This window comes from Suncus etruscus, chromosome 19 (assembly GCF_024139225.1).
Source record: "Suncus etruscus isolate mSunEtr1 chromosome 19, mSunEtr1.pri.cur, whole genome shotgun sequence".
In the NCBI taxonomy this organism is placed as follows: domain Eukaryota; kingdom Metazoa; phylum Chordata; class Mammalia; order Eulipotyphla; family Soricidae; genus Suncus; species Suncus etruscus.
Genome location: NC_064866.1, coordinates 1908455 through 1926615, shown reverse-complemented (window position 1 = coordinate 1926615; position 18161 = coordinate 1908455). Strand labels below are relative to the sequence as shown.

Genomic DNA, 18161 nt, shown 5'->3' with positions numbered 1-18161 from the left:
TGTCAGGCTATCTGCAGTGTCTCATTAAAGAAAGGAGTATATTATGGGATACTTATTTCCCTAAACCCACAGAGATCACACCCTACTTTTCCTAATCTGATTGACTGAGGCACATTATAAGTAGTGCAGTCTTGCCTAAAATCAACTGAGTAATCTCTCTGAAGTTAACCCCAGATGATTTTAATCTTTAAGCATTTGTCCTCTGCTGTCCCACCCTACTCTAAACTGCCCAATCACGAACTCATCTGGAATTCAACATCACTGGCTTCATCTACAACACAGAATGAAAAAATTTCCATGCAGCAAAAGAAACTTAAACTCAAGGCCAGAGCAATAGTATACTTTGTGGGCACTTGTTTTGCATGTGGCTGACTCTCATTCGATTCCCAACATCCCAAATAGTCCCCCAAGCCAACCAGGAGTGATTTCTGAGCACAGTGCCAGGAGTAACCCCGGAACACCACCAGGTGTGGTCAACAATAAAAATAAAATAAAACCAAAAAAAAGAAACTCAACCCCTAATATAAAAAAAAAGATACCATAATGAATAGTAGAAAATACCTCAGATCAAGGTATCAAGATCTATAAAGCACTCACAAAAATATCCCCAAATTTGGAGGCCCCATGCCGGAGGCCTTCTCCCTAGCCTAGGGAGTGCTGGGAGGCTTGGCAGGCCCCCAGCCATCCTCCTTTTTCTTCCCTGGACTCCAGGCCTTCCCTGGGCTCCGGTCCAGGTGGACTCTAAAGGGGTCATCAGGCTTTCCCCTTACCTCTCCCTACACTAATGGGAATGCACTTTGGGAGGAGGGTGAGCCATTCTAGCATTGGTTTATGTTGGGACAGTCACTGGAAATTTTTTCTCCTTGGTCTCCAGTTCAAAAACCATGCGGGGGCTAGTGCCCCCACGCATACAATATATATTGATAGTATTATATGCATATAGTTTATATATGCATAATATCCATCTTGTATTGTGACCTTGATACTGCCCTACAAAGCTCATTTCTAATCTTTTTTTTAATATGGAACGCTTCACGAATTTGCGTGTCATTCTTGCGCAGGGGCCATGCTAATCTTCTCTGTATTGTTCCAATTTTAGTATATGTGCTGCCGAAGCGAGCACTTATTTCTAATCTTTTACTGCCTCAGTCCCAACCATTCTTTCCCCCACTTACCCATGTAGGTGCAGCTCATGACATGAAGCTCACCACATAGAGTGATGAGTGCAGTTAGAGAAATAACTATACTGAAAACTATCATAACAATGTGAATGAATGAGGGAAGTAGAAAGCCTGTCTCGAGTGCAGGTGTGGATGGGGCGGGGAGGAGGGAGATCTGGGAAATTGGTGGTGGGAATCTTGCACTGGCGAAGGGGGGTGTTCTTTACATGACTGTAATCATACAACTACAATCATATTTGTAATCACAGTGTTTAAATAAAGATAATTTTAAAAAATATCCCCAAATTTGATGCAGAGATTAATGTCTACTTTCCCAAAAGAGACATACAGATGGTCATGAGCCTTATTTTTTAAAAGAGCTCAGCATCACTTATGATTGGGGAAATGCAACTCAAAACAACATTGACATATCTTACCTCAGTGAAGATGACACATCAAAATTCTGGAGACACCCAGTGTTGCCAGGGTGTGGTGAGAAAGAAACCCTCATAGACTAATGGTGAAGTGTTATCTGGTTCAACCTCTATCCAATTTTAAAAAGGAATAAAATTTAAATTAAAAAAAAAGAATAAAACTCCCATACCAACTACCAATACCATTCTTTGTATCTATCCCCAAAATGCAAAAACATTCATTCAAAAGGGTACATGCATACCTGCATTCATCACAATACTTGATGCAATAACCAATCTGTGGAAACTACCTGCCTGCTATTCTCTCTGTTCCTCCCTTTCTTTCTGGGGCCAAAGCGGTAGTAAGACAGGTAAGAGGGCACTTGCCTTGCATGTGGCCCCCTCTGGATTCAATAGCTGGCTTCTCCAGGAGTGATTTCTGAGTGTAGATAGTCAGGCGTAACCTCTAAGCATGGCTGGGTGTAACCCAAAAAAACGAATTTAAAAAATAAATTCTTTCTTCCTGATGATAGGCGAGATAGGCTGTGCTTTCATGCCCAGACAGCTTAGGTCCCTCCCCAACACTGGGTGGGGTGAGGCCCTGGGTAGAAAAACCCCAGCGTGCTCCCAGCCAGCCCTGTCTGGTCTCTGTGTTCTACTTGCAAGGGACTCCAGCAGCCAAAGCAAGAAGGCCTGAATAGAGCCTGAACCCCTGGCTGGAAAGCTTTTCCTGATTTGCTCAGCAGGGAACCTGCAGTTGTGAGACATGTTAAGGAAGAGCTTTCAGGTGGCAGCAAGACTGGTCCCTCCCCAGGCCCTCCCTGGAGCCTTCCGCATCCTGCCCAGAGTCATCCCTGCCTCTGCCTTCGGATCTTCCCCAGATGCCTTGGTGAGTCAGCTCAGAGCTGGACAGGAGGCTCCTTAGACTTATTCAGAACCCCAACTAGAGGCCAGAAAGATAGCACAGTGATAGGGTGTCTGCCTTGCATGTGGCCAACCTAGGAGGGGCCTGGTTCGATTCCTGGCATCCTATATATCCCCTAGCCAGCCAGGGGCGATTTCTGAGTGCAGAGCCAGGAGTAACCCTGGAGCACTGTTGGGTGTGACCTCAAAACCAATCGAAAAAGAGCCCCAAACTTTAAAGAGTGAGTGACCTGAAGAGCTGGATATATGCTAGGCATGCAGGAGATCTGGTTTTATGACTGGCATCATTTTTTTTTTTTTTTGGTTTTTGGGTCACACCTGGCAGTGCTCAGGGGTTACTCCTGGCTCTATGCTCAGAAATCGCTCCTGGCAGGCTCGGGGGACCATATGGGATGCCGGTATTCGAACCACTAACCTTCTACATGCAAGGCAAACGCCCTACTTCCTTGCTATCTCTCCAGCCCCATGACTGGCATCATATGACCAAAGTACCCCCAAAGAATCACTGGGTGCAACCCTAGAGAGCCCTGAACCCTATCAAGGAGGCTGGTGATTTCCTGCAACACAGCATCCAAAACAACACATCTTGGTTCTGTCCTTTGCATTGGGCCACCAGTCCCATGACTGAGAGATGTTGGGAGGGACCCCTAGGTCCATGAATAGATCTTGGGAGAACCCCACACTTAAAGTTAAATTTGAATGTGGGGCTGGAGCGGTGGTGCAGCGGTAAGGCATTTGCCTTGCACGCATCTGACCTAGGACAGACAGTGGTTCGATCCCCCGGTATCCCATATGGTCCCCCAAGCCAGGAGCAATTTCTAAGCACATCGCCAGGAGTAACCCCTGAATGTCACAGGGTGTGGCCCAAAATCCAAAAAGGAAAAAAAAAGTTAAATTTAAATGTAAAAAAGCACCCCAAATTTCCTCTTTCCAGTTGCAGGTAGGGGCATGGGGCAATGTGGAAAATCAGGTTAACAGCAAGAAGATGCTCTACAGAGTCAGGGAATTGGGGATACTTGGGTTTGGGGTTGGTTTGGGTTTTTTTGGGAGACACTTACTCCTGTGTCTGTGCTCAGCGACCATCAGTCCTGGTGAGTCTCAGAGAGTCATATTGGATATCAGGGATCAAACCTGGGTCCTGGGCATGCAAGATAAGCATCCTGCCATCTTATCTATCTATCTATCCACTTATCTATACATCTTATCTCATCTGTACTATCTCTCTGGCCCCCTCAGAACTTTTTTTTTTATTTGTTTTTGGGCCATACCTGGTGACGCTCAGGGTTTCCTCCTGGTTCTGTGCTCAGAAATTCCCCCTGGCTTTGGGGACCATATGGGATGCCGGGGGATCAAATCGCAGTTTGTCCTAGGTCAGTCATGTGCAAGGCAAACCCTGTACCACTTGCACCAGCGCTCCAGCCCCCGCTCAGAACATTTTGATCCTGGTCTCACCATATATTCCTCAGGTTCTCTCCTCCTCAGGTACTTGGGCCAATGCCCAAGTTGGAGCAACCATTCATGGAGGCTTCTCCATGTGAGAACTCAACCGTATCTTCCTCTCACAGACCTTGCAAATTCCTCATCCCACAGAGGGTGCCACACTTCTAGGGCTCCCCAGACAGGTTCCAGAGGTGCCATCTTGCCTAGGCAGGCCTTCCGTGTCCTGTACAGAATAGGACTTGTCCCTGAGGGAGGAACCATGGAGGCGGTATTCCACATCACAACACCCGACTACAACTGTCTCGGAGAAAGCTCAAGGATGTCCATTAGGGATGGAGAGATAGCACAGCGGTAGGGCATTGGCCTTGCCGACCTGGGAGGGACCCGGTTGAATTCCTGGCATTCCATATGGTCCCCCCAGCCTTCCAGGGGTGATTTCTGAGTGGAGAGCCACTGAGGACCGCTGGGTTGGCTCCAAAACCAATCAGTCAATCAATCAATCAATATGTCCATCCACTATCCTGCTCAGAGCTGCCCATCTTAGCAACGTCCCCATCGCCACCTGTTCCTAGGGCCTGATGTCATCTCTAAAAACTTCTCAGAGGTCCAGAGCAATAGTACAGCAGGTAAGGGGCTTGCTTTGCAATGAGTTAACCTAGGTTTGACCCCCAGCCTCCCATAGAGTCCCCCAATCCCCACCAGAATTGATCCCTGAATACAGAGCCAAGAGTAAACTCTGAGTACTATGAGGTGTGCCCCCCCCCAATCCAAAAACCTAAAAATTGCTCAACATCTCTCAAAGTAAATCATCATCCTGGATGGTCACAGAGCAGCAGACTTTTGTCAGCCCCAATTCCTTTTTTTTGGAGGGGAGGGCCACACCCAGTGATGCTCAGAATCTCAGAGTTTACTCCTGGCTCTGTGCTCAGAAATTGCTTCTGGCTGGGGGGGGGGGGCATATGGGATTCTGGGGGATCAAATCCCAATCCGTCCTAGGTTATCAAGTGCAAGGCAAATGCCCTATCGCTTGTGCCACTGCTCCAGCCCCGCAATTCCTTTCTTCTGAGAGAAAGACAAGTCGCTTCTCTCAAGTTAACACTCACCAAGACTTCTGAGGTGTCCAAGAGGCCTGGACCATACAAGACTGGGGGTCCTGTGGGCACAGCCACTGACACCTCCATACCTGTCCCATCTCCCTAACCACCATTTCTGCTCAGGTGGCGAGATTCTGTGTGGAAAGACCAGACACGAAGGACTATGCGGTGCCCAATGCCAGCTGGTGTCCCGACATGCTGAGCCTATACCAAGAGTTCATGGGGAAGACCAAGGGGGAAGGCTGGGTCAAGCTGCCTTCCTTCAAGTCCAACCGGGACCATGTGAAGGGGCTCAAGCTCCCCTCCGGGCTGGGGTGTGAGGATGCCTCAGGTAAGGCCCAGCCTGAGTGGGGCATATCTCTCTCTCTCTCTCTCTCTCTCTCTCTCTCTCTCTCTCTCTCTCTCTCTCTCTTGCTCTCTCTCATCTTTCCCTCTTTATTCCTCTTTCCTATCTTCCCCTCTATCTCTCCCTCTCTGTCTCCCTCTCTCTCCATTTCCTCCTTCTCTCTCCCCCTTTTTCTCTCCTTCACTCTCACCCCTCTTTTCCTATCTCTTCCTCTCTCCCTCTCTCTGTCTCCTCTCTCCTCCATCTCTTCCTCTGTCCCTCTCTGTCTCTCTGTATCTCTCTGTCTCTCCATCTTTCTGTCTCTCTCTGTCCCTCTCTGTCTCTGTCTCTTTCTCTCCTCCTCTCTCTCCCTCCCTCCCTTCTTCTCTCTCCCCATCTTTTCCTCTTTCTTCCTCTCTTTTCCCTCTTCCCATCTATCTCTTCCTCTCTTCCTCTCTCTGTCTGTTTTCCCCTTTCTCTTTTCTCCCTCTCTCCCTCTCTCGTTCCCTCTCCTCTCTCTCCTTCATCTCTCCCTCTTTCCCTCTCTCTGTATCTCTGTCTCTCTTTGCTCCTCTCTGTCTCTATCTCTGTCTTTGTCTCTTTCTCTCTTCCTCTCTCCTCCTCCCTATCTCTCCCCTCTCTATCCCTCTCTCCTCTCTCCCTGCTGTCTCTCCCTTCCTCCCACTCTTTCCTCCTCTATACCTCTCTCTCTTCTCTATTTCTGTCTCTCCCTCTCTCCTCTCTGTCTGTCTCTCTCTGTCACTTTCTGTCTCTGTTTCCCTCTCTCTCTTCCTCTGTCTCTCTCCCTTTCTATCTCTTCTTTCTTCCCCTCTCTCCCTCCCTCTCTGTCTCTCTCTATCCTCTGTTTCTCACTCTTTCCTGTCTCTCCCTCTCTCTGTGTGTCTCTCTAGCTCTCTCTCTGTCCCTCTCTCTTTCTGTCTCTATCACTCTGTCCCTCCCTCCCTCTGCACTTCTGGGAAGACCTGGTTTCGGGACAGCTTTTGCTTCAACCCCAAAGGTGGTGGGAGGCACCCCTGGAGAAATGCCAGCTCTACTGCCTGTCTCTTCTCTCCTCGGAGCTGGTGTCCTCCCCACCCCCAGTCCTCCTCCCTTCACCCTTGGGCAAATGCAGGCTTCCACATGCCATCCCACTCAGCTGAACCCAGAGGAGCTCTCCAGACACCCCTGTAAAGTCACACTGAGGCATTTTTCTCATATATGTGTGTACGTAGTATGTAGTTGTTGCGGCTGTTTTCTCCTTTCTCTCATTTATCCCTACTGATTTCCTGCTCATAAGGATTGATGGAACAAGAACCAAACCAAACTCAGATGCACCACATAGAACATCAGGGGAGAGCCAGAGAAATGGTAGAAGAGGCTGGAATCAGTGGGCCCAGGCTCAAGGCCAGGCCCCACTTGGTGGTCTGTATCACCAAAGTACTCTGGGGAACCCCAACACAGGAATAGTCCCCTGAATAATATTTGAGAGATTATTATGATCCTCCCCCAAAAAAGGAATGGCAACAAAATTATGTAGTTTGTTTGAGCTTGGGGTCATACTCAAGCAGTCCTCAGAGCTTACTTCTGGCTCTGCACTCAGAAATCACTCCTGGAGGGGGGGGGGGCACGAAGCAATAGCACAGTGGTTGGACGTTTGCCTTGCATATGGCAAACCCAGGACAGACCCAGGTTTGTATTCCTGGCATCCCATATGGTCCCCCGAGCCTGCCAGGAGTGATTTCTAAGCACAGAGCCAGGAGTAATCCCTGAGCACCACCCACCGCCAGATAGATTAGATAGATAGATAAATAGATAGATGATAGATAGATAGATAGATAGATAGATAGATAGATAGATAGATAGATAGATAGATAGATGATAGATAGATAGATAGATAGATGATAGATAGATAGATAGATAGATAGATAGATAGATAGATAGATAGATAGATAGATAGATAGATAGATAGATAGATGTTTTTAAAAAAAGAAATAATGGCTGGAGAGATAGCATGGAGGTAAGGCGTTTGCCTTTCATGCAGAAGGACGGTGGTTCAAATCCCGGCATCCCATATGGTCCCCAGTGCCTGCCAGGGGCGATTTTCTGAGCATGGAGCCAGAAGTAACCCCTGAGTGCTGCCGGGTGTGACCCAAAAACCAAAAACCAAAAACCAAATATATATATATATGTATATATATATGTACGTATATATATATATACATATATATATATACATATATATATATATCTCACTCCTGGTGGTACATAGCAAACCATATGGGGTTCCTGGGATCAAACCCACTTTAGCCACCTCATGGCAAGCCCCCTACACACTATTCTACCTTCCCCATCCCCAAATAATGTTGTCAAAGGATTTTGTGTCCATTCAAAATTAATGTAGTTGCTATACTCCTTGTAGGCAAAACTCAGAATTTTGGAGGACTTCTCGATAGACATCTTATTGTTTAAACTCGTCATTTTAAATGACATGTAAATAACCAATGGCTTTTGTTTGGCTTGGTGGTTGCACCCAGTGGTGCTCACAGCTAATTTTTTTTTGTGGGGGGTCACATGCAGCAGTGCTCAGGGGTTACTCCTGGCTATGCACTCAGAAATCGCTTCTGGCGGCCACGGGGGACCATACGAGATGCCGGGATTCAAACCACCATCTGGCCTGGATCGACTTTGCACAAGGCAGACACCCTACCACTGTGCTATCTCTTTGACCCACTCACATCTACTCCAAGTTTAGTTTTTAAGTGTTGCTGCCAGCAGAAGACCAAATTCTAATCCAGGCCTCTCTCTTGCAAAGCCTGTACTCCAGTTCTTTGAGCTCATTCCTGGCCTGGGAGTTTTGTTTTTGAAGCAAGTTAGTTTTTACTGAATGGAATGTATTTCGAAATATTCCAGGAAGTAGAAAGAAGGAACAGAATGTTGTTCAAGAGAGAATACAACTTGAAAGAGTAAGCAAGGAGCTGAGAGACAAAGACAGAGACACGTAATGAGGGGAGAACATGAGCTCGAAGAGTCAGAAGCCAGTGCGATTTTATTTTACTGTGATTTTGTTGGGTTTTGTGTCGGGGCCGTACGCAATGGTACTCAAGGCTTTCTCCTAGCTCTGCACTCTGGAATCACTCCTGGCAGGCTTGGGGGTCCATCTGGGATGCCGGGGATTGAACCTGGGTCAGCCTTTGCAAGCTGAACACACTGTGCTGTTCTGGCCCCAGAAGTTTTATTTTTGCATTCTGATGTTTAAGATCCATTTCAGGTTTTGACTCAGTTCTGATACTTTCTGCCTGGGACCTTCCCTCAGATTTGAATGAATGCTCCTTGAGGAAGTGCAGTACCCCTTCCTTAGAATGAAAGACCCCAAGGGTCAGGCTAGATCCCCCAGATCTCTCCTCACCCTGTGCCTGAGACAGAACTCAGTCTGTGATCCTAGATTAGCCACAAGGCCTGGATAAATAAGCCCAGGCCCCATGGCTTGCACCCCACTTCCCAAGACCTCACCCACCACTGCCTTCTCCACCCTTCCCTTCTCTTCCAGATAACAGTGACTGGCGCATTTTTACGCGCTGCATCCCGCAGGAAGGACAAGGCTATGAATATGTCATCTTCTTCCACCCAACCGAGTTGAAGTCTGTCTGTCTTTTCCAGCCGGGCCCCAACCTGGAGGGGGCCCCAGGGTAAGGCAAGCAGCAGGACTGAGCCAGGCATGTCCCTGGCTGCTTCTGTGCCCAGCTCAGCAGGTATGGGGCTCAGCCACGCTCCCCAATCGGTGTGATGGACATGCAGGACACAGTATCTCGGGTCTGAAAGGCCCTTCTGAGCTATCTGGTCTCCTCCCAGCTGTGTGAACACAGCAGAGATTATATTTGAGATCTGGGAATTTTCTGGTCACCGGAGATCTCAGAAGCCACATTGTTGAGAAGAAAATTTGGAAGAGGGCAAGATGGAAATTAGGGAGTCAATTAGGTTTTTGGTTCTACTCTGCTACTCACTACTGATCTTGGAAGGAAAGGAAAGGAAAGGAAAGGAAAGGAAAGGAAAGGAAAGGAAAGGAAAGGAAAGGAAAGGAAAGGAAAGGAAAGGAAAGGAAAGGAAAGGAAAGGAAAGGAAAGGAAAGGAAAGGAAAGGAAAGGAAAGGAAAGGAAAGGAAAGGAAAGGAAAGGAAAGGAAAGGAAAGGAAAGGAAAGGAAAGGAAAGGAAAGGAAAGGAAAGGAAAGGAAAGGAAAGGAAAGGAAAGGAAAGGAAAGGAAAGGAAAGGAAAGGAAAGGAAAGGAAAGGAAAGGAAAGGAAAGGGAAGGGAAGGGAAGGGAAGGGAAGGAAAGGAAAGGGAAGGGAAGGGAAGGGAAGGGAAGGGAAGGGGAAAGAGGAAAGAGGAAAGAGGAAAGAGGAAAGGAAAGGAAAAGAAAGAAAAGAAGAAAAGGAAAGGAGAAAGAGGAAAGAGGAAAAGAAAGGAAAGGAAATAGGAAAGGAAAGAGGAAAGGAAAGAAAAGAAAAGAAAAGAAAAGAAAAGAAAAGAAAAGAAAAGAAAAGAAAAGAAAAGAAAAGGAAAAGAAAGGAAAGGAAAGGGGAAAGTGGAAAGAGGAAAGGAAAGGAAAAGAAAGGAAAGAAGAAAAGGAAAGGAAAAAGAGAAAAGAGGAAAAGAAAGGAAAGGAAAAAGGAAATAAGAAAGGAAAGAGGAAAGGAAAGAAAAGAAAAGAAGGAAAAGGAAGGAAAGGAAAGGAAAGGAAAGGAAAGGAAAGGAAAGGAAAGGAAAGGAAAGGAAAGGAAAGGAAAGGAAAGGAAAGGAAAGGAAAGGAAAGGAAAGGAAAGGAAAGGAAAGGAAAGGAAAGGAAAGGAAAGGAAAGGAAAGGAAAGGAAAGGAAAGGAAAGGAAAGGAAAGGAAAGGAAAGGAAAGGAAAGGAAAGGAAAGGAAAGGAAAGGAAAGGAAAGGAAAGGAGAAAGGTAAAGGAAAAAGGAAAGGAAATAAAAACAACCCATTTTCTCTTTGGTCTTCAATCTCCTGTCCCAAACCCAGGAATAATAATGCTTGCAGGTAAGAAGAGGAGCTGAGGGGCCCGGAGAGATAGCACAGCGGCATTTGCCTTGCAAGCAGCCGATCCAGGACCAAAGGTGGTTGGTTCGAATCCCAGTGTCCCATATGGTCCCCCGTGCCTGCCAGGAGCTATTTCTGAGCAGACAGCCAGGAGTTTCTGAGCAGACAGCCAGGAGTAATCCCTGAGCACCGCCGGGTGTGGCCCAAAAACCAAAAAAAAAAAAAAGAAGAGGAGCCGAGGAACAGAATATTCTGGCTTTATATACATGACAAGTTCATGAGTCATAGCTTATGGCAGACCCAAGATATTTTGGGCCTTCCTTGGCCAGATGGAGCCCCCAGGGGGCAAGTGACTCTTGTTCAAAACTCATAGTCAAGGTTAGACTTGGGCCCCTGATCCAGAAGTTTGGAATCTAAACTCATTGCTCCATGTCCTGCCCTCTGCTACCTCCAGACTTGAAAGTAACCTAGTGCAGAACTGACCGTTCTTCCCACACTGTCCCTGCTGCAGCCTCTAAAAGCTAGTGGTCATGTTTGATTTTTGAGAGACAGAGAGATGAATCCACTGCAATCCAAAACAATCTGGGGTTTTCTGCGTGCTCAGATCTCTGCTGCTAAGGACTCAGGTAGCTCCGTGTCACCAGGGTTACCCCAGGGGACAACAAGAGCACGGACTTACACTGGAATACATGCAATCATGGGGCCTTGTTAGCATTCTACCCAGGTCTTAGAGCCTCACCGCCCTGTTGAGGAAGTGTACCCCAGCATAGGATAGGGTATGGCTATTTTTTATTCAGGGTTCCTAGAGGAGAGACAGAGGAAGATTTTTAGACACAGAGGCCATGGAATAAGGGGGTTCAGGAAAGAGATTAGTACCTGGCCAGCAGTAAGGTTGCCAGGTAGCTGGAGGAGTAGAAGTCTTTGAAGAATCAAAGCCAGGAGTCTCTGGGTTCACAGCATGGGTTGGAATAACATGTAATAACATGGGCATGTTTGACACCAATTTATTTTATAACATGGGTTGGAGGCGAGGAATTGGTGATGTCCAGGCTTTACTCCTGGCAAAGCCCATGCTCAGTCTTTTGAACAGTCTCTCCTGTCAAACACCAATTTCTTTTGTCCTCTTTTGATCACTGTGAGGGTGACAGCAAACCTGCTGCCACTCAACCTCCCCTCAATTAATGCAATGCAGGAAGAGTAGATTTTTAGTTTTTTGTATTTTTTCACAATTTCCTTAGGAGAAAGTTTTGGCAGGCCTACAGTGATATCTAGCAGGCAAAGCATGCATTGCCTTGCACATGGCCAACCCATGTTCTATCCTTGATTCCCCTAATGGTCCCCAGAGAGCAGAGCCAGAAGTAAGCCCTGAACATCACTGGATGTGGCCCAAAACAATCAAAAAGAAAGTTACAAACAGAAATATTCATATCAGTTGTTGCAAAGATGGACTGAAGGCCAAGACATTGGCTCGAGGGCAGCTAATTTCTTCCTTTCTGGGTTAGCAGGTCTGGGGAAGGCAGAGAGAAGCGTGTCCCACTCAAGTCTGGGAGACCATGGAGCTATGCCCCTGGCCTCAACCCAGCCCCTGCCTCCCTCAGGTATGCACATGGAGGTTCTCTGACAGCCTTGATAGACGAGACCTTCTCCAAGACCGCCTACCTGGCAGCAGAGGGACTCTTCACAGTGAACCTAAACATAAGGTTCAAAAAGTAAGTGTACCAGGGCCGGAGCAGTGGCGCAAGCGGTAAGGCGTCTGCCTTGTCCACGCTATCTAGGACGAATCACAGTTCGATCCCCTGGAGTTCCATTTGGTCCCCCAAGCCAGGGGCGATTTCTGAGTGCATAGCTAGGAATAAACCCTGAGCATCACTGTATGTGGCCCAAACAATCCAAACAAACAAACAAAAATGTAGAGGCTGGAGTGATAGCATAGCAGTAGGGTGTTTGCCTTGCATGCAGCGGACCTGGGAGGAACCTGATTCGTTTCCCAGCATCCATATGGTCTCCAACTTTGCCAGGGGTGATTTCTGAGTGCAGACCCAGGAGTAACCCTGAGCACCTCTGGCTGTGGCCCCCAACCCAATCAATAAATAAAGTTTAAAAAAAAAAAGTAGGTGTAGATCAGAGCAATAGTATAGTGGGGAAGGTGTTTGCCTTGTATGCAGCTGACTCGGATTTAATCCCTGGCATCCCATATGGTCTTTTGAATACCACCAGGAGTAATACCTGAGGGGCTGGAGCAATAGCATAGTGGGTAGGGCATTTGCCTTGTACACGGTCGACCCAGGATAGACCAGGGTTCGATTCCTGGGCATCCCACATGGTCCCCCGAGCCTGCCAGGAGCGACTTCTGAGTGCAGAGCCAGGAGTAACTCCTGAATGCTACTGGGTGTGGCCCCAAAACATAAATAAATAAATAAATAAATAAATAAATAAATAGTAAATAAATAAATAATAAATGTTAAAAAAAAAAGATGTAACCCTTGAATACCACTGGCTGTGAATCATAGAACAAAAAATAAAAAGTAAAGTCTGGCAGAGGTCAAGCCATTTTCATCTCAGGGGCGGTCATCTTCAGCAGCTGGGGCCTTACCCAGCCTGTTTCCAAGCCACCCCCTCTGCTCCCCGGCCAGGATAGAATCTCTTCTGCCTGGTCCCAGAGCACTTGATGCTCAAGACAGGGCTGGAGGAAGAAGAGCCTGGGGTGGAGGCGGGGTGGAAGGAGGTGATGAAAGGTGGTCACAGATCTGCCCAGGTGGGTGGGCTAAGTTGCCTCCTGTCGCAGCCTCATCCCTGTTCGTTCTCTGATTGTACTGAACGTGGATGTGACCAAGACTGATGAGCAGCAAGTGCATTTGTCCTGCATTGCTCAGAGTAGAGACGAGCAGACAGTCTACGCCAAATGCTCAGGTAAGAAGGTTCACCCTGAGCCTCTGGGTCATCCCAGCCTGATCCAGGACAGGTGGGCAGGACTAGAAAGTGGGTATCTGGGGCCTAAAAATCAGACACCCCTTCTCTTGCAGGTGTTTTTCTTCAGCTTCCACTTGAAGAGGAGGAACCCCAATAACATGGCGCCATCTTCAAGGGACAGACTGGAGCCCCAGGAATTGAGGAGTAGGAGAACCTCGCTCTGAATAAGTAATCCCACAGTTCAATGCTCAGTTCAAGATGGAGCTACATTGGAATTCAAAATTGATCTAGGGCATATGTGTTCCTTGGGTTGATGCATGATGCCCGCATGTACATGTGGCCCTCCTGAGATGTGAACTTTCTTACTTTGCTGGGTGTGCACTCTCCAGCTTTGGAGACACCCACATTTTCTCTTGAACTTATTACTCTCTTCCTTTCTTCTCTCCTCCCTCCCTTTCCTCAGTACCTTCCAGTAACACCTGTTTTACTTCCAAAAAATAAGTTTGTCTAGGTGGGGCTGAAGAGAAAGCACAACAGTAGGGCATTGGCCTTGCATGTGGTCAACCCAGGAAGGTCACGGTTTGATTCCTGGCATCCCATAAGGTCCCCTGTGCCTGCCAGGGGCGATTTCTGAGTGCAGAACCAGGAGTAACCCCTGAGCACCGCTGGGTGTGACCCAGAAATCAATCATAAATAAATAAAGTTTTTAAAAAATTGGTCTAGGTTCTGTGTGTCTGTCTCCATTTTGCACACACAGTTGCAAACATGCATATAAGCACACAAACACACACTTTCCCAGGCCTTCCTGGGAAATTTCACATTGATGTGAAAATGCCATCAATGGAGGCCACCCAATGATGACATCCACACAGCTGTGGGTCTTGGGCAATGCTTCAGAGGCCCATCTACTCCCAGGTGCCACAAACACAAAGTCTTTCTCTGTGTCAGTGCTCAAGAGAGACTAGCTCAAGTCTTAGGTGGGAACCAGGCAGGCCAGGTGGGGGAACGAAAGGTCCTCAAGTTAAGGGGAGAGTTGGGGTAGGGGCTCAGAGAGAGCAGGGCAGATTTCTTGAAGAAGACCATGGCGTTGAGTGGATAAGAAAAACAGGGAAGTAGGGCCGGAGAGATAGCACAGCGGTAGGGCATTTGCCTTGCATGCGGCCAACCCAGGATGGATGGTGGTTCGAATCTCGGCATCCCATATGGTCCCCTGAACCTGCCAGGAGCGGTGTCTGAGTGCAGAGCCAGTAGTAACTCCTGAGCACCAACGGGTGTGACCCAAAAACCAAAACCAAAAAGAAAAACAGGGAAGTAAATAGAACAAAAGCAGGAGAGACCAGGCCAGGAAATCTTCCTGGATCCCTCTGAGAGTTCAAACTTCATCTTGTAGGCAAAGGGGAGTTTTTCTAGGGCTTGGCCAGGGAAATGACTTAAAGTTTGGAGTTTGGGGATGAAGCATTTGGGGGTAGTGAGATCCCAGAAAGATGGCAGGTGGGAATTTGGGTAAGGGAGCTTCTGAGGCATGATGAAAGAACCTTAACCAGGTAGAGCAGTGAGAGAGCAATTGGTAGAACAGAAAAAGAATTGGGCTATTAGTTCATTGTGGGACATGAGGGCTTGAGGTTTAAGGGAAGCTGTTGAGGATGGGTTTGAGTTTCTACCTTGGGGTTTCCAGCTGGCCTCACAGGGAGTAGAGAGGGACATGTTTGACAGAAATAAGCAGCTGCACCTCACAGGCCCCTTCAATAGCTTGATGCAGCCATGGAACTTCCAACCTGTGGCAAGCACTACAGGAACCCAGATATTATGACTTAGAACTGCAAATGGATGGGCCCGAGAGATCGCACAGAAGTAGGGCATTTGCATTGCATGCAGCTAATCCAGGACAGATGGTGGTTCGAATCCCGGAATTCCATATGGTCCCTTAGCCTGCTAGGAGTGATTTCTGAGGGCAGAGCCAGGGATAAGCCCTGCCTGAGAGCTGCAGGGTGTAACCCCCCCAAAAAATAAAAACAAAACAAAATAATTGCAAATTGTTGACTTGAACCACTGAGTCTGCAAATCATCAGTCTGAAGACAGAGTGGGATAATATAGAGTGAAAGGGGGGAGAGTGCAGCCACCTCAGGTTGGGGGGGGGGGGGGAGGACAAGGAGAGGAGCAAGAAACAGAAACTTCAGCCACTCTAAGACTTAAAGTCAGACAAGAAGAACCAAGTCCCAGGAAGATGCATTCAGCAGTGTCCAGTGCTGAGGAGAAGACGAGGAAGAGACATATCTCCAAAGAGCTGGCATCAAAATCTACATACTGCTGAGGGAGACACGAACATCAACCCTAAGAACAGAGATGTGGAGGTTGAAGCTAGAGTACAGTGGGGAGGGTGTTGGCCTTGCATGTGACTGACACCACCCCGTCTAGCATCCTTTGTAGTACCCTGAGCATCATCAGGAAGAATTCTGATGCCGAGCAAGGAGTAAGCCAAGAGCATCGCCAAGTGTGCCCCCTTCCTAAAAAATATGTAGAAATGTGTCTATTGTGGCTTTTTTGAATAATAGTTGGGGGTCAAAGGACCTGCATGAAGGGACTGGAGCATGAGTTCTACATGGAGATGCCTGGCTTCAATCACTAGCACGCCATGATTTCCCAGAATCACTGGGTGTGCCCCCCCCAAAAAAAAACAAATAGGAGATTTGAGTTTATTTATAACTGTTTTTTGTTTGGTTTTTGAGCCACACCCAGTGACACTCAGGGGTTCCTCCTGGCTATGCGCTCAGAAATTGCTCCTGGCTTGGGGGACCATATGGGAGCCAGGGTATCAAACGGCGGTCCATCCTAGGTCAGCGCATGCAAGGCAAATGTCCTACCGCTTGCATCACTGCTCTGGCCCCTATTTATAACTTGTTTTTGAAGGATCAGCAGAGAGAAGCTAGAAGGAAAAAATGACGTGTCACAGAAGAGCTACATGGCCTGACAGGGATCAAGAGCCCAAGCAGAGACAGCTCACAGGACAACCTCTGAGAATCCAGGGCAAGAGGAAGGAGGTGGCATGGATTAGGGAACAGGATGGGGTGAGTAATTGAGGGGTAAGCACGATACTTTCAACTTTCTCAGTGACTGGGCAGCAAGGCTGTTTGTTGAGAAAAAGAGGAAGGACATGGATTTGGTTCAGGAAAACATATCAACCACGCCTGTGTGGGAAAAGACCCCACTGCAGGAGAGAGACAGAGATAGAGAGTGGCCACAGGAAGATGTGACTCAGTGGACAAAACACTTAGTAGCAGTTACCAATGACATGGGTGAGGTTAGTGGCAAAAGAATGAAGAGCAATCGGGTTGACACCTCTTTCTGAGAAAGAAAAATTTGTCAAGAGACAGCAAAGCACAGACATCTTAAATTGAATTTGATTCTCACTCCCATAAAGGCCAACTCTTGGAATCTAGAAGTCATTATGCAAGTTGGCTGATAATATCTGTCATCTTCAACATACGGGTAGTGAGGAAGGTCCAGGGTAAGGAGTTTATCTTACATGTGACTGACCTGGATTCAGTCTTCAGCACCCCATATGATCCGCCAAGCCCTGCCAGGAGTGATCCCTGAGCACAGTCAGAAGCCCTGAGTACCTGCTAATTGTGGCCCCAGAATAAACAAAAATATCACTCTGCCCCCCCACAATTTTAATTTAAAATAAGACTGGAGAGATTTACAACAGGTAGGGTTCAACCCAGGGCATCCCATGTGATTCAATCCCCAGACATTCCCTGAGCTCTACCAGAAGTGATTTCTGAGTGCTGAGCCAGGAGTAACCCCTGAGCATCACCAGGTGTGCACAAAAACAAACATATAAATAAGTTTATGCAGACATTGATGTCCGGTAGCCAGGGGAAGGAAGAGAGAAATCACAGCAAAGGTATTAGAGCCTCAGATTGTTCAGGAAGGAAGTTGCAGGGGAGAACTCTTTCCCTAAGCCACACCACACCACAGGGTTTGAGTACAGGTCATAAACAAAGGGAAATTTGAGTTTGGGGAGAGTTACCAATATCGCCTTAGCTAGTGAAAATTGCCTCTGGAAAGTAAAGGATGAGTTCTGAGGTCTGGGTTGGTTGATGCTGGGGGATTTAGGGAATCAGAGAATAAAACTCTTTCTGATAAGGAACAGGATTGGTAAGCAAAACATAAATGTGGCAGTGATGCAAGATACTGTCCACTTGGGGAATACGCCTCTAAATCATCCTATACCCAAAATCTGATTGTCCTTTATTCATGAAGAAAGGTAGTATCTTTATTTCATCTGTCCCAAGAGACCAAGAGAAGGGTTTCTTGGTCTTGGATGAGGAGATAGTGCAGCGGTCTAACTACAGGTTTAATCCCCAGCATTGCCTAGGATCCCCCAAGCTCTATCAGGACTGATTCCTGAGGTATAGAGTATGCACCCTCTCCCCCAAAAGAATAAGAGAAATATATTCCCTCTAGACTAGACAGTCAAGAAAAGGAAGAAGACAGATAATTGTACTTGAGTTCTCAGGCTAAAATAAATGGGGGGCAGGAATGTTGTCTGGTTCAGCCTCTATGGAAAGCAATAATCAAAAAAATATAGAAATATATGGACCAGAGAGATGGCACAGCTGTAGGGCATTTGCCTTGCATGCAGCCAATCCAGGACAGATGGTGGTTCAAATCCCAGCATCTCATATGATCTCCTGAGCCTGCCAGGAGTGATTTCTGAGTGCAGAGCTAGGAGTAAGGCCTGAGTGCCACCAAGTGTAACTCAAAAACCAAAAAAAAAAAAAAAGAATATAATTTTCATAATACCCAGTGATATCATTTCTTGGCGTCTACCCCCCAAACCATGGACATTA

At 47.2% G+C, this 18161-nt stretch overlaps 1 protein-coding gene and 1 non-coding gene across 2 annotated transcripts; one reads left to right on the top strand and one right to left on the bottom strand.

Annotated features, from left to right (window-relative positions):
* Positions 1-1016: 1016 nt before the first annotated feature.
* On the bottom strand, positions 1017-1123 carry LOC125997660 (U6 spliceosomal RNA). The gene has a single exon (XR_007491699.1). It is a non-coding gene; the product is annotated as a U6 spliceosomal RNA (small nuclear RNA).
* Positions 1124-2339: 1216 nt separating this feature from the next.
* On the top strand, positions 2340-13464 carry THEM5 (thioesterase superfamily member 5). Its single transcript, XM_049765950.1, has 6 exons — positions 2340-2462; positions 5155-5362; positions 8904-9042; positions 11996-12106; positions 13183-13307; positions 13421-13464. Exons 1-6 carry the CDS (start codon positions 2340-2342, stop codon positions 13462-13464), a joined length of 750 nt encoding a protein of 249 aa, XP_049621907.1.
* Positions 13465-18161: the final 4697 nt, after the last annotated feature.

What these genes read in the sequence shown, in the direction of transcription:
- THEM5 (XM_049765950.1), top strand. Translation starts at nt 2,340, where the DNA reads ATGTTAAGGAAGAGCTTTCAGGTGGCAGCAAGACTGGTCCCTCCCCAG. An exon ending in AACCTGGAGGGGGCCCCAGG is followed by an intron (nt 9,043 to 11,995) that starts GTAAGGCAAGCA and finishes TGCCTCCCTCAG; the next exon opens with GTATGCACATGGAGGTTCTC. An exon ending in AGTCTACGCCAAATGCTCAG is followed by an intron (nt 13,308 to 13,420) that starts GTAAGAAGGTTC and finishes CTTCTCTTGCAG; the next exon opens with GTGTTTTTCTTCAGCTTCCA.